At 40.8% G+C, this 12,698-nt stretch overlaps 1 protein-coding gene across 3 annotated transcripts; it reads left to right on the forward strand.

The window, feature by feature from the left end:
• Positions 1-103: 103 nt before the first annotated feature.
• Positions 104-12,082, forward strand: golm2 (golgi membrane protein 2). Of its 3 annotated transcripts, XR_006361434.1 has the most exons (11): positions 104-1,198; positions 5,894-5,948; positions 6,125-6,227; positions 6,493-6,583; positions 6,776-6,896; positions 7,078-7,161; positions 7,682-7,948; positions 8,121-8,258; positions 9,899-10,066; positions 11,059-11,195; positions 11,508-12,082. XR_006361434.1 is itself a non-coding variant. In XM_044040423.1 (10 exons), exons 1-10 carry the CDS (start codon positions 872-874, stop codon positions 11,133-11,135), a joined length of 1,431 nt encoding a protein of 476 aa, XP_043896358.1. In that variant the 5' UTR covers positions 104-871; the 3' UTR covers positions 11,136-12,082. The 3 variants fall into 3 exon arrangements, 2 of the variants coding, with proteins under 2 accessions (XP_043896358.1, XP_043896359.1); XM_044040423.1 differs by having other exon boundaries at positions 11,059-12,082; XM_044040424.1 differs by lacking the exon at positions 9,899-10,066 and having other exon boundaries at positions 11,059-12,082.
• The last annotated feature ends 616 nt before the right edge of the window (positions 12,083-12,698 follow it).

Below are 12,698 nucleotides of genomic sequence, written 5' to 3' on the forward strand. Positions count from 1 at the left end.
ATTATTTCCAACACACATACTGATCTTTAAAGCGTGTATACACAGGAAGTAAGAAAGTCACGCCTTTATTTTGAAATGGTGTTGCCCTTCCGTACCGGAAATGATGTACCGTTATTTCAATTCGCTTAACAGCGCAGAAACCATGTTTGGTGTGCATCGGTTTGCAGAGATTATGACAAAAAGATCCGTATTTTGGTGACCTCCAGATTTTTCATACATGTCAGGGTTTACATCCGTCCTACGCAAGAGGAGACCGCAGTCGTTTGTGTGACAGTAGCTGCTCGTGTTCGTCGCTTGCTAATGAGAAGTGTTTAGCCGGACATTGTCAGGTTAGTGGCAGCTAGCATTAACGTCTGAAATGGTCACTGGTCTCGTTTTTACTTGTATTTTGTGGTTAAAATAACTCTAGGCGCCAGGATAAGGATTGGCGTGCTGTAGCGAGAAACTATTAGGAGATAATTAGCACAAGGCTAGCGCCAGAGAGCTAGCTGTGTGGTTTGTATTTGCAGACTCGTCGGTGCCACGGAGCTGCGCTGCTGTCCACGTCTCATCTCTAGTGCACTTTGTTTAACGTTGCCAGCTGAGCTAGGCCACGTCCCCGCGGGCGGTTTTCATCCACTGACATAGGACGAACTGTCGAGAAGATGCCTCATGTGCGGAAGGAGGAAGGAGAGTAAAGCTCGGGAGAAATGTGAAGCCTTGAACATTCATGACTCTGTCCGGGTAGTGTGTTTGTATTTCGGAGGGTTGCCGCATATAAACGGCATGTCACGTAGACGGATGTGTTTTATATGTCTCTGAGCTGTGCACTGCTCGCGGTAACGACACGGAGTAACGCTATAGTTTTTTATTTAGATTCTTTTTTTTGGAAATGATCGGGTTTGGTGCAAACCGACGGGGAGGCCGCCTCCCGTCCTTCGTCCTCATCTTCTTGATGGTGATCGTCGCCATTCTGTCTTTTAACTACTGGACAATGTCCAACAAGCACGGGCGTCTGCTGGACGAGCTGGTGGAGGTGCAGGCGCAGGTGCAGCGCACGGACGCGGCGCGGAGCCGCCTGGAGAAGCGCAACTCGGAGCTGATGGTGCAGGTGGACACGCACAGGAAGCAGATCGACCAGAGGGAAGGAGACTACAGCGTCCTGGAGGGCAAGCTGCAGGCCCGAGAAGCGCTCATCAGAAAGTGCACTGACGAGAAGGTACAGCCGCGGTGTCAGGGTTGAGCCCAGCCTTGGGTGTGGTGGAGTAAAGTTTACTGCCACTGCCACAGAGTTTTTAATCATCTGAACTGAAGCTGTAAGAACAAAGCTCAGAGGTCTATAAACTAGAGATGGGTCACAATCACACATCTCAATAACCCTCCACACAAAAACAAATTGATTCTGCTGAATTTTCATTATTGGGTTAATTGACTAACTATTATTTTCATAATTGAATAATCAAATACTTGTTTGGTCCAAATGTCAGAGAAAGTTGAAAAATGTTGATCAGTGTTTACCAAACCGGGACATGATGATGTCCTGTTTTATCCACAAAACAAGATTATTACATTTTAATGATTTCTTTCTTATATGGAGAAAAGAAACCAGAACATAGTCAAATTTGATAAGCTGAAAAATGAGAGAACTTGTTTTGATTCTTTAAAAAACACTCAGACTGGTAAATTGATTATTGAAATAGATGACGATTAATTAAGTCATCGATTAATAATCAATGAGTGGCTTGAAAATTCACACAAGTGCCATAAGTGAGACCTCATCATTTATTACACTTTTAATGTGTTTCACTTTAACATTTTCACTAATTATATATAATATATTTTTTGAGACATTGCAACATTTATTTGAAACATTTTTTGTTTATTATCATTAGTTCTTCTGGTTCCTCCCATATCCACAGGTTTCATCTGTGTTCATGAACATCTTCTAAAAGCTTGTGAATCATTGCTATAGATTATTGCCATAATCCTAATCTGAAATCATCCCATGCCCAGTTACAACCTTACACTACATGAAGAAATGTGAAAGGAAACTAATCACAGAAAGGAATTAATTAGTTGTAATATAATTGTTGTGAAGTGCGGAGAAGACTTTTAAACAAATATCACTGATGCTACGACCTAAAGACAGTTGTGATAATCATACTTTGACTGGTGTGACAGTAGTGACAGACATTATTTGAATTAAGGGTGGGGGCATGCCTTGAAGCAAATAACAGGGAAACAATGGCACAGCAGGTTGAATTTTCATTTCTCTAAACCAGCCCGGTGAGTTTGCTATTTCATAATGTCTCAAACGCATTATTATATTACACTGGATGTCACGATATAATTGTTTCATGTCCAATACTGATATCACATCCTTGAGTATAAATAATGCTGTTGCTGATTTTGTTGCAAGGCACCTTGGTAACATTTTAGGTCATGTGTTTGCTAGTAACTATGACGATGACAATGGTTTATCTATGGTCAGCAAGTGGATTAAGATAAATCCAACTTAAAACTCTTGTCACCTGAGTTCTGTTTGCTTGAAGGTTGTATTATTCAAGGCAAACACAGGAAACTTGTGTAGTGAAGCTGTTTCACTACACATATGCATCCAAGTCTCTTACAATGGCTTTTCAGGGTGTATTATTTTTGTAACACTCAAAGCATGATTGCAAGAAAGGTACACCGTATGCTCCACAAGGTCGTTCCCACCTTTTTTGAAGCACAGCAGCTTCACCGGTAATTCACCAGTCTATTGTGTGAGATTGAATTGGTGTGAGTCAAGTAGCCCTGGCAGGCATTTACTCAACAGATGAGTGGGGACGTTTTCCCTACAATTTGCATCCGTTCTGTCTTTTTGTCTCGAACAGATTTGTTTGTGTTTACGTTTGTATGTATGAGTGGGTGCTATAGTGATGCCAGTGCTTTGCCACTATAGGTAAAGTGGTGTACATTAGATGTCTCAGGAGTCCTCACGCATCACCAGTGAGAAACGGAACCCAACGTCATGTGCACAAGCAGCTTTAGTGTTCATTTAGAGTCTAAATGAACCCTTTATGTCAAGGTGTGTAATATAGTAGGGCAGCCCATGGACAAACGGAAGGGAATTGGGCTTGTATCTTTAGGGTACCGGTTTGAATCCCTTCTCAGTCAAGGGCCGGGGTACCTCTGAGTAATGTACCCAATCCCCATTGCTCATTGTTGACATGCTAAATTAACCCCAGCCACGGGAGGGGCCACATCCAGTGTACTCTTAGTTCTGGTCCCCAAGCTCGTATAAACGGGAGGGTTGTGTCCGGCATAAACATTTCTGTCATATCAAATATTTGGATCATCTGCTGTGGCAAAGCGCTAGAGAGGGAGATGTTGAAAGAAAAACAAACTTGATGTAATAAGTAAGGGCTGGTTCTTTTTTTACAATTATGTTAATTGATGATATACAATTATCTGAAATATTTAAACAAACAACGCCTAAATGATGAGTTAAACCATACAAGCTTGAGCTGAGTGGTAATGTAGTCAGGGATTTTAAGCTGACCAAAGAATTATTAGTGTCCTTAGTAGAGCATTCCTGGCGGTTGGAGCATAGAAGGTCAATGGCTGCAGTTTTATGTGGTCCACAACATCCATGTCACATCGTAGTAATACAAAATGGCAGCTTCCCAACAGGAGCCTTTTAGATCAATGAATACAAATGCCTATCAACTTTTTCCATTCAGGATATAATAATGAGCACTATAAGCATTACCAGCGACAACCCCCTGGGCAAAATGATAAAGAGCATCACAAGAGCAGAAGCAGATGTCTATAATTCACATCACCATAATCTGGAACCGATAAAACACAGCCTCTCATATCCTTTCTTAAGTCCAGGAAAGTCATTGACGTAAATACATGATTAGATTGTCTGAATTTCATGTTTGGATTTTATATTCGTATGATTATATATCTGTAACATTTATTAATAATAATAATAATAATAATAATAATAATAATAATAATAATAATAATAATAATAATAATAATAATGATGATTCTTCTTTAGTTATCACAATTATTGTCACTTATGTGCATTCATTACACATTTAGAAGGTTGAAATAAATGTTTTATATTTTTCACAACTTGCAGTTAGGGTGTAGTTAGAGTCAAAACTTATCATTATATATAAATTATGCAAAGAATTCAACCGAGAAGTGAACCTTGTGAAATATCATTCCAACGCCTAGTTGCCTTGTTTACTATCTGCTTCCAAGGAGTCCAGAACCAAGTACAAGCACTTGATCACCGATAAGGAAATTATTGAAACGATTTCCCCTTCTGTTTGAGCCAATTCCCGTAATCAGTGGTGAGCAAAAAAGACTTTGTGAAAGTTTGACGTTTGTCTCCGCTTGTAGAAGCCATAAAAATCTAGAGGTTAGTGTCAATATTAAGCAGCGTACAGTGGACGTGTTGTGCTCCATAGCTTCTTATTTGTTATTCCAGCATCCGGTTCCTTGTGTAATGTCATCGAGGTGGAGCATAATTGTACAGCGGGCGTTCTTTCACTCATGTCTGTCAACAAACCAACCCTGTTTCAACACAGATTCACTTGTGCCGCTAAACAGCGAGAGGTCTGCATTGCAGAGAAAATAATGACAGTGGAGTTTCATATAAGGGCCTCCAGACGACACATAGAGGTGCGCGAGTGAATCATACAGGTTTATAATTCTCCATGCGGATTTTGAACTGTCAGGTTGTGTCATTTATGCCGTCAGTTTCATCACGCCCAACGCAGAGGAATGCCATGGATCACCTCACCTGTGTGGCTGTGTATGACGGCATGAAGCTTTAGTCTTTCAAAGTTCAGTGACACAATAAGACAGTTGGACACCACACCCGTCCATGTAGCCAGGCAGGTCAGACATGGTCCCTGTGGATGTCAGTAATATGACACCATTCCAAGAAAAGACACGGATGTCCCTCGAATATATCCTCTGTTGGGTTTAGGAGGACAGAGGATTTCTCTGTGTGAAATAATAACTGACAACGCAGAAAGGCGGGTGAAGTTGTAGACTTCTGGGTCGAGGGAATCACTGACAAAGTTCAGGCTGAAACGTGTGGATGGAGGCGTTACCTGAATCACTGCCGTGTTTACAGGACACGCTTTCACAATGACAAAGGAAAAGGTGGATATGGCCGTTTAGGCAAGAGTCACTTAAAGATTTTGAAGTATGTTGATCGTATCTTTATTCTGAGGCTGCGTTTTCTTTCTTCTTTTTTAGAGCTTTTTATCTTCATTTCCTGCTCCAGATTTTGTAACGCTTAGCCTCAAATCCCTGGCTTTATTCTCAAATTGCCCCCGCTCACATTATGTATGTACTTAGAATCTGAAGTCTGAGTTACAGCATCAATAAACCGGACAGACCCGTTTTGTTCTAGATAAATCTGATGAAACGAAAGCAGTAGCACGCTTAATACATGTATGTTGATGCTAGTGCTGTTTAGATCCTAAAGAAAGCAAGGGCTTGGATAAAGCGTCTGACCTGCATATAACTATGTAGCATATTACTGTCATTGTTTTGTCAAAAATAAAGCTAAATTTGTAACTTCACAAAGCAATCATTTTCACATCATCAGACAAGTTTAACATTATATTACTCTTATTGCTTTAAAGTGTAAAAAAAAGTGTTACTTGTTTTTATGATAGTCCACAATTGTCAAACTAAACATGTTTTGAGTTGTGTTGCCAAAACTGAAGGCTTCATAGGTTCCATGTAGCATAATGTAAATGAAACCTCACACTGGCACCGTTGAACTTTGTTACACTGGAAATCAAACCTGTTCCACCTGCTATTAATAGAACCTGTTGGACCACTTGTGCCCCGTCTTCCCCGATTATTAAACCTTGATGTTGTCTCTTTTGTACAGCTGAAGATGCAGGGTGATGTCACAGCTCAAATGACAGAGATCCAGAGGCTGAAAGGTAGGCGCTTGTCCCCTTCTGTCCAGCAGAGGGCACTCTGAACCACTTATAAAACTCTCAGTAGGGAGTGAATTGTGCTGATGTAGAGAACCTCGACGAGTTAAATGGCACTGCCTTGAAACGTCAACCTCATCAAAAAATAATATGCGTGCATGTTTGTGTTGTGTTGAAAACAGAGCAGCTGAAGGAGCTGAATCAGGAGATCATGAAACAGGAGGACCAGCTCAGAGAAGTGAAGAAAAATAGCACCACATTTGAAAAGAAACTGGAATACGAGAGGTATGTTAAATCTTTACAACTTCCTGTTGTGAGACTATATCTGTGTCTCTTCTTGATATATATGTATGTATCCATAATTATACCTATCATCAGCCAGGAGAGATTGAATCATAATAATTGCTCATCCTTAATTATTTTATCTGTTTACATACACTTTTTAGGAGAGAACACAAATGCATCATTTGTAATAAAAGGCTGATTAATAGTGAGAGTTTGCTGTAAAATGTGGACTAGAGGCAAACATTGACTCGTATTTCTCCTGCAGTTTACAGTGTGGACGTCAGATTGCACAGCTTAAAGAAGAGTACGAAGAATCAAAAAAGACCCTGGAGGAAGAAGCTTCAAGACTAAAACAGGTTTTGATTTTTAGACTCTTGTCAGGATCTCCATGTCGTCTTAATTGTCTCACATCTTTAGTGTGGCGCAGTAATATAAGCTGAACTAACTCTGTGTCTGTTAATGTGGAAGCTCCTCTTTTAAATTCACTGTCTACTTGCCTCCATTTTCTTCCTCTTCTGCTTTCCCCCCCACTATTGATACTTCTGTAGGGTGTATTGGACATCCACAAGGGTGCAGCAGCAGGTAGACATGCTGGTGAAGCACTTGGTGTGGATAAGGGAGGAGAGCGCCACACTGTGGCCAATCTGAATGATGATACAGTTTTAAAAGGTACAGTGGATGTGACTGATTCAGTCAAGGTCTGGGCACTGATATCACACACCAATTAATTTCCATTGTTTCGAGCCTCTGTTAGTTTCCTGTATGTTACCATAGATGTAATTGATGCGTTCCATGTCTGCAAAGATTAGATTAGATTATCTAAGTCACGTTCTCCTCTTCTCTCTTTCAGATGAGATGGGTAAGCCTGGCAGTGATGCCGGCATGCCTGGCATTGAAGACAGTGAGGTGGGAAAAATGGATGATATACAGTTTGGTAAGCATTGGCACCAAAACCTAAAACCTATATCAGCTTACCTGGCATTACAATGTGTTTTCTGTGATTGGACTGCGATCAGATAGTGCCTGATCACTTATAATTACAGATGTAAATACTTCCTGCACATTCTTGTCAAGGACTTCTTCCTCTGCCTCGAAAAGCAAAGAGGAGTCTGCACAATAACACAACTTCATGTGCGGCGAACATTGTTGTTGGAGGACTGTGATCAGATAGCGATCAGATCTTGATGTGGACACCGGAGACGTGTAAATGCATATGATGAAGCACTATCTGATTGCCATCTGATCACAGAAAATGCATTTTAATGGTATGAAGGTATGAAGTGGGGGCTATGACATTTGGGCAAGCATTGGAGAAACTCACCGACTGACTCACAATCAATAGGTGTTGTGGTGTTTTACGTATGTCTCTAAACATGATATAGTCTTTAAAGAAAAAAGATTGTCACACCTGAAAAGACTAGACTTTCTGACTTTGCCGTTCGATTTATTTCCAGCACTGAAGAAACCAGCCATCACTAAGAAGCAAGACGAGGCCCCCGACACCGGTGTGGGAGCTGGAGTCGGGGCAGCTGATGGCCCTGGAGGCCCGGCTCTGTCTCTGGACGAGCCCAGACTACAGAAGGACACATTTGATGGCCAGGCAGCAGTGGTTGCAGCTCCTAACATCATCAAACAGGCAGACAAGCCCATAGTGTTTGAAGAAGACAACAAGGCGGCCATCAAGGCAGACGAGCTGGGAGAGCAGCAAAGACAGATTCAAGGTACAGTGTGCATCACATCTGAAGGACTGTGAATCTGTTATCTACATGTTCATCTACAGTATTCTCTGTCACGGATAACATCTTTCAGGCGAGGTATAGAATATTTTCAACATTAGATTCAAATCATTAAATGTACAACACCACCTTTCTTCTCTCTTTTTTAAACTGTCAGCTCCAGATGATGTCAAGTTTGAGGCCGAACGTGCAAGAGTCATTCCTGTGCCCCCCAACCCCGCTCAAGTGCCCAACCCCATCCAGCCTCACCACGCCAAAGACCAGGCCCCAGCAGAGCCAGTTCACCACCGCCAAAGTGAGTCCCTCCACACTCTGAACGTGGTACTACTGTAAATGCCAGGAGAGGCGGTTAATGGACGGGGGAAAGAACACATGCATTAGAAAAAAAGCAGTGCACTCGCAGCAGTTCTTGTTAGCTCTGTGTTAGCGCTGCCTCCTCCTCGTAATCTGTAATGTTTTGTGAACCTGGAACACAAAGGAGTCTTAGCACATTGCTAACTGGTTATACATCCCTTCTGCTACAAACATACTATATTCTGCTCTGAATATAGGTAGGAAACTGTCAAGGACTAGAGTGGGTGCTTATTTGCAGAGGAGACAAATGACATACACCTAGTTCCCAGAAGATCTTTTCCTGCTGCCTGGGTTCTGCTGTGCTGTGTTTTCTCCCTGTTGTCAACTGTTCTGTTCTTTCATCTCTCAAACACATCCTTCTCACCCTCTGCAACAGGGACTGGTTGCTTTAAAAAAAAATTCAGAGCACATTGTCATTTTGTTTTTCTTCTCATCATCTGCTTCTCTTTATAGAGATTAATATCCAGCACCCACCAAATGTCTCATTTCTGACAGTATCTGGTGCTTACGAAACAAACACAGCCTGCTTCAGTGCACCATGAGTTTTTTCGTTATTGTCAGAAGTGCTATCTGAAATCAGTTTTTCATTTGATTCGATATTGATGCTTATTCAACCTTTGTGTACTATAGGAATGACTACTGTTTAATGTATACATGGTAAAAGTAGTACGAATCAGAAGACTAATAATTATATCAGTCAGTATGTTCACCCGACAACAAACTGAAACTGGACTTTCAAAATAAAACCTGTTCATCCTACTGAAATTACACTCATTTAAAATGATCTTATTGAGCTACCACTGTGTATACATTCACTTGGACCCGAGCTGGATAATGTCTGATGATAATAGAAGAAGAAGAATAAAATGACTGCAACAAAAAGATGGTGAAATTCAGGCTGGTTAAAGTAGACAGGTTTTATGATCTGTCAGCTTAAATAATTGGATATTGGATAATTCCTGGTTGTTAATAATATTTTTATTAATTGTTAATGGTGCTTGAGATGCTACCAACTAGCCACAAGCTAAACCGAAAAAGTTGATACTAACAAGCTGAAAGGGGGACGTAACACCACCTAAAGTAGTAAAGTAGAGGCGGACACACTGCATTCAATAAATCAGCTTGAACAGGGTCTGTCGCTGGACTAAACTGTGACATATTCACCATATACAGCACAAAGACACCAAAAGTCAATTGAATCACCATTTCTAGTCGTACCAATTAGAGTGAATGAATGATTGGATTTACTGCAGGGCTTTTGTATCACAACTAATCAATCCAATCAAGGATCGATTGGCTTATACAGATGATTAAAGACGACAATAAGCGTTACAAGAGAGGCTCATTTGTTTCCACTTGGCTCACTGCTTTCAAGTCCATGATTGACTTTTCCTTTACTCACTCAAAATCTGCCAACATGTATCTGCTTACCTCATCTACTCTATCTGTCGTCACTCTCTTTACACGATCACTCATCCCTCCATGCATTGAAATGCAATATTTCACCCGTTCCTCCCTGTCTCTCTTCAACTGCCACCGCTTCCCTCCCTTCCTGATGAGGCCCTTCTCTGCCTCCTGCAGGCCGGTTCTTTGATGAGAACGAGTCCCCAGTAGATCCGCAACACGGCTCTAAGCTAGCGGACTACAATGGGGATGATGGGAACGTGGGTGAGTATGAGGCCGACAAGCAGGCTGAGCTGGCCTACAATGAGGAAGAGGATGGTGATGGTGGGGAGGAAGACGTCCAAGGTGAGCCAGGCTGGGGACTGGACTGCCTGTTCAGATGTGTACCCTCCATTCCTCCCTTGCTCCTTCCCTCCACCCCTGTCCTGCTGCCACCCCCTGCATTTGTCCCAACAGTTAGAGCAGCTCACAGTACCATGAGTTTCGTCCTTTTTTAATCTACTGTTAAATCCAGATATTCCAGAGTTATGACAACAAACCTCAGGACTGCTACATATGTAGCTCTGGATGAGTAACTGAATTATGTTGGTAATTTGTTACCACACAGGCACAATAACCAAACCGTAGATTCCAGTTCTTGACCCAGGAACTTAAGGTTCTGTGAGAGTAATTCAGTTGATATGTTGTATTTTCTCCTGCCTGTTTCTGTTTAGCTTTACCACCTGTCTGGGCCCACCAAACATCTGACCCACATCTAGACCAGGAGCTAAATATAGCTTGCTCTGTTTGTGAATGTGTCTGTGTTCTCCTAGAAATATTGAAATGCATGCCCTTTTTTTTTTCCCTTTGTGATTGTTTTCCATCATGAATTTCTTATTACCTATCGGATTAGAATTTTAATATTTGATAAGTGTCTGATGACTCGTCTCTTACAGGAATCCATGTTGTTCTCATTCATGTTAGACATAAAATGTCTTATTTTGTCTTTATGTCTTAACTGTTCAGTTTGTATAGTCTCCAATTTTAAAAGATTTCACATTCCTCGAAAATAATGACCAAGAAAGTAACTAATGATATTCTAGGCCCAAAGCTGAAAATCAGCTCCATCCAAATCAGAAAACAATGGAAATACATAAATCCTCATATTTTCTGGCTGTACTATAAATGGCCATTCTGGATGTAAAGCTATTTCCATGACTGGGCTGATGGTAAGGACACCAGTAGTAAATGTAATTAATATGCAGTATCTTCTGTGATAAGACTATGGTTAGTGCCCTGAAGTAGATGGTTAGTCTGTAAATTAGCGCTAACATTTGTATTACTTTCTTTTTCCCCAGATGATGATGAACGTGACATGCAGGGAGATCGGGCTGTGGATTACGGGAAAAGACATCAAGCTATTGACATTCTTTGAACTGGAACTCATCCCGCTGTAACTCCTTAAAAAACATTCAGACCTTCCTCTACAACCAAGGTCTCTGTTGACAAAATGGTTTGAACATCACTATGGGTGCATCCTCAGTGTCATGGGCTGATCAGACATTGCAACTAATATAGATTAATTCAGAATAACAGTACATATTATGAAGAAAAACATGACTTTGTGCCGAGCTGCTCTTGGTTTGCCGGCGGTTCAAAGACTCTAGAGATGATTTACTGTACATTGACTGACTTTTTGTTGGATAACTGCCTCACATCATAACAGAGCAGTGTAAATGTGCTCCATTGACTCACATTTGAACTTTATCGTCAAACCATGTTTTGTTTTTGTTTATTTTCTTTACAGGTTGCTGTTTCTCCATATAAAAACACTCCTCGGCTGAAACATGTATAAACAGACTGATTTGGTATCCTTGGCTTTCTAATATAACTTTGGGACTCTTTTGTGGAAGAACATTTTTTTTTCTTTTTGCAGGAATGGGAATACGTTACAAATGCCAAGGACACTCCTTATGGCCTATTGTTTCTTTTGTTTGTGACAGACACACTCAAGTGCTCCTCATGTTATTTTTTTCTCCTTAATGATGCCATTGCATGCATTTAAAATGTTTCATTAATAATCAAATTGAGCAAAAATACTGATCCATAAGCAATACTTAGAACAATGTTAGTGTCCTCCACAGTGCGTACAGATTGACTGAGCACATGTGGAACTAACGTACTGTACACTAATGAAGTCTCTTGTACATAATGTAGTTGAACTGTTACCATTTGTACTGAGGAAACCCCAGTTCTTCACCTTTTAGGGAAATCTGTGAACATGAAATCAGTTCTGTTTGTGTAGCCAGGTTAATTGATTTCTCACAGACGGGCAGATTGAATGTAATTTAATTTTATTAAAGGTGATGCTTCATGTCATTATTCAATTGTGATAATGCTTTAGTTGATGTCAAAAATTATGGACTGCTTTTCACTGTACCAGGCCTGCTTCTTTCTAATTGCAAAGACTGTCGAGGGTGCTATAAGTTTATGATTGTAACTGTGATTTAATTTTTATTTGTAAGCTAAAGACCAGAGCTGACCCAATGCACAAGCAAACTCAGCAGCTGCTAAGGGCCTCTATTACCACAAAAGCCCCATTTTCACAAGGTGGTGCAATTTAGGTCAGCTTAGCGTTTATTTGCTTTTTATTGTCAAAAGCTGCGAAGGATGCCATAATAACCACTCTATACTGTCCAACTTTTTGGACACTAATGTTTGGAGTACTTGGCACAGTGGTGCAGCACCTAAATGACGGGAGCTACACACATTGCATTCCATTGACTGGTCTACAAATTGTATTTTCTGGGAAAAAGGAATAGAAAAACACAAAAATGCACCATTTTAAACATACTATGCATTACAACACATCTGAGTGGATTAATAAAAAGAGATAATGCTGGTGCGCAGCAATGTTCAATGTATCGCAATGTACAAGGGTGATATGAACTGCAAGGTATTGCTTGGTGAAGAAGCAGCTAAATGGGCTCTCGAGCAT

Source organism: Solea senegalensis, linkage group LG12 (assembly GCF_019176455.1).
Source record: "Solea senegalensis isolate Sse05_10M linkage group LG12, IFAPA_SoseM_1, whole genome shotgun sequence".
Taxonomy (NCBI): domain Eukaryota; kingdom Metazoa; phylum Chordata; class Actinopteri; order Pleuronectiformes; family Soleidae; genus Solea; species Solea senegalensis.

Excerpts from the sequence above, each read along its gene's own strand:
- golm2 (XM_044040423.1), top strand. The coding sequence starts at position 872 with ATGATCGGGTTTGGTGCAAACCGACGGGGAGGCCGCCTCCCGTCCTTC. Across the intron at positions 7,162-7,681 it reads AATGGATGATATACAGTTTG|CACTGAAGAAACCAGCCATC; the intron begins GTAAGCATTGGC and ends ATTTATTTCCAG. Across the intron at positions 8,259-9,898 it reads GCCAGTTCACCACCGCCAAA|GCCGGTTCTTTGATGAGAAC; the intron begins GTGAGTCCCTCC and ends TGCCTCCTGCAG.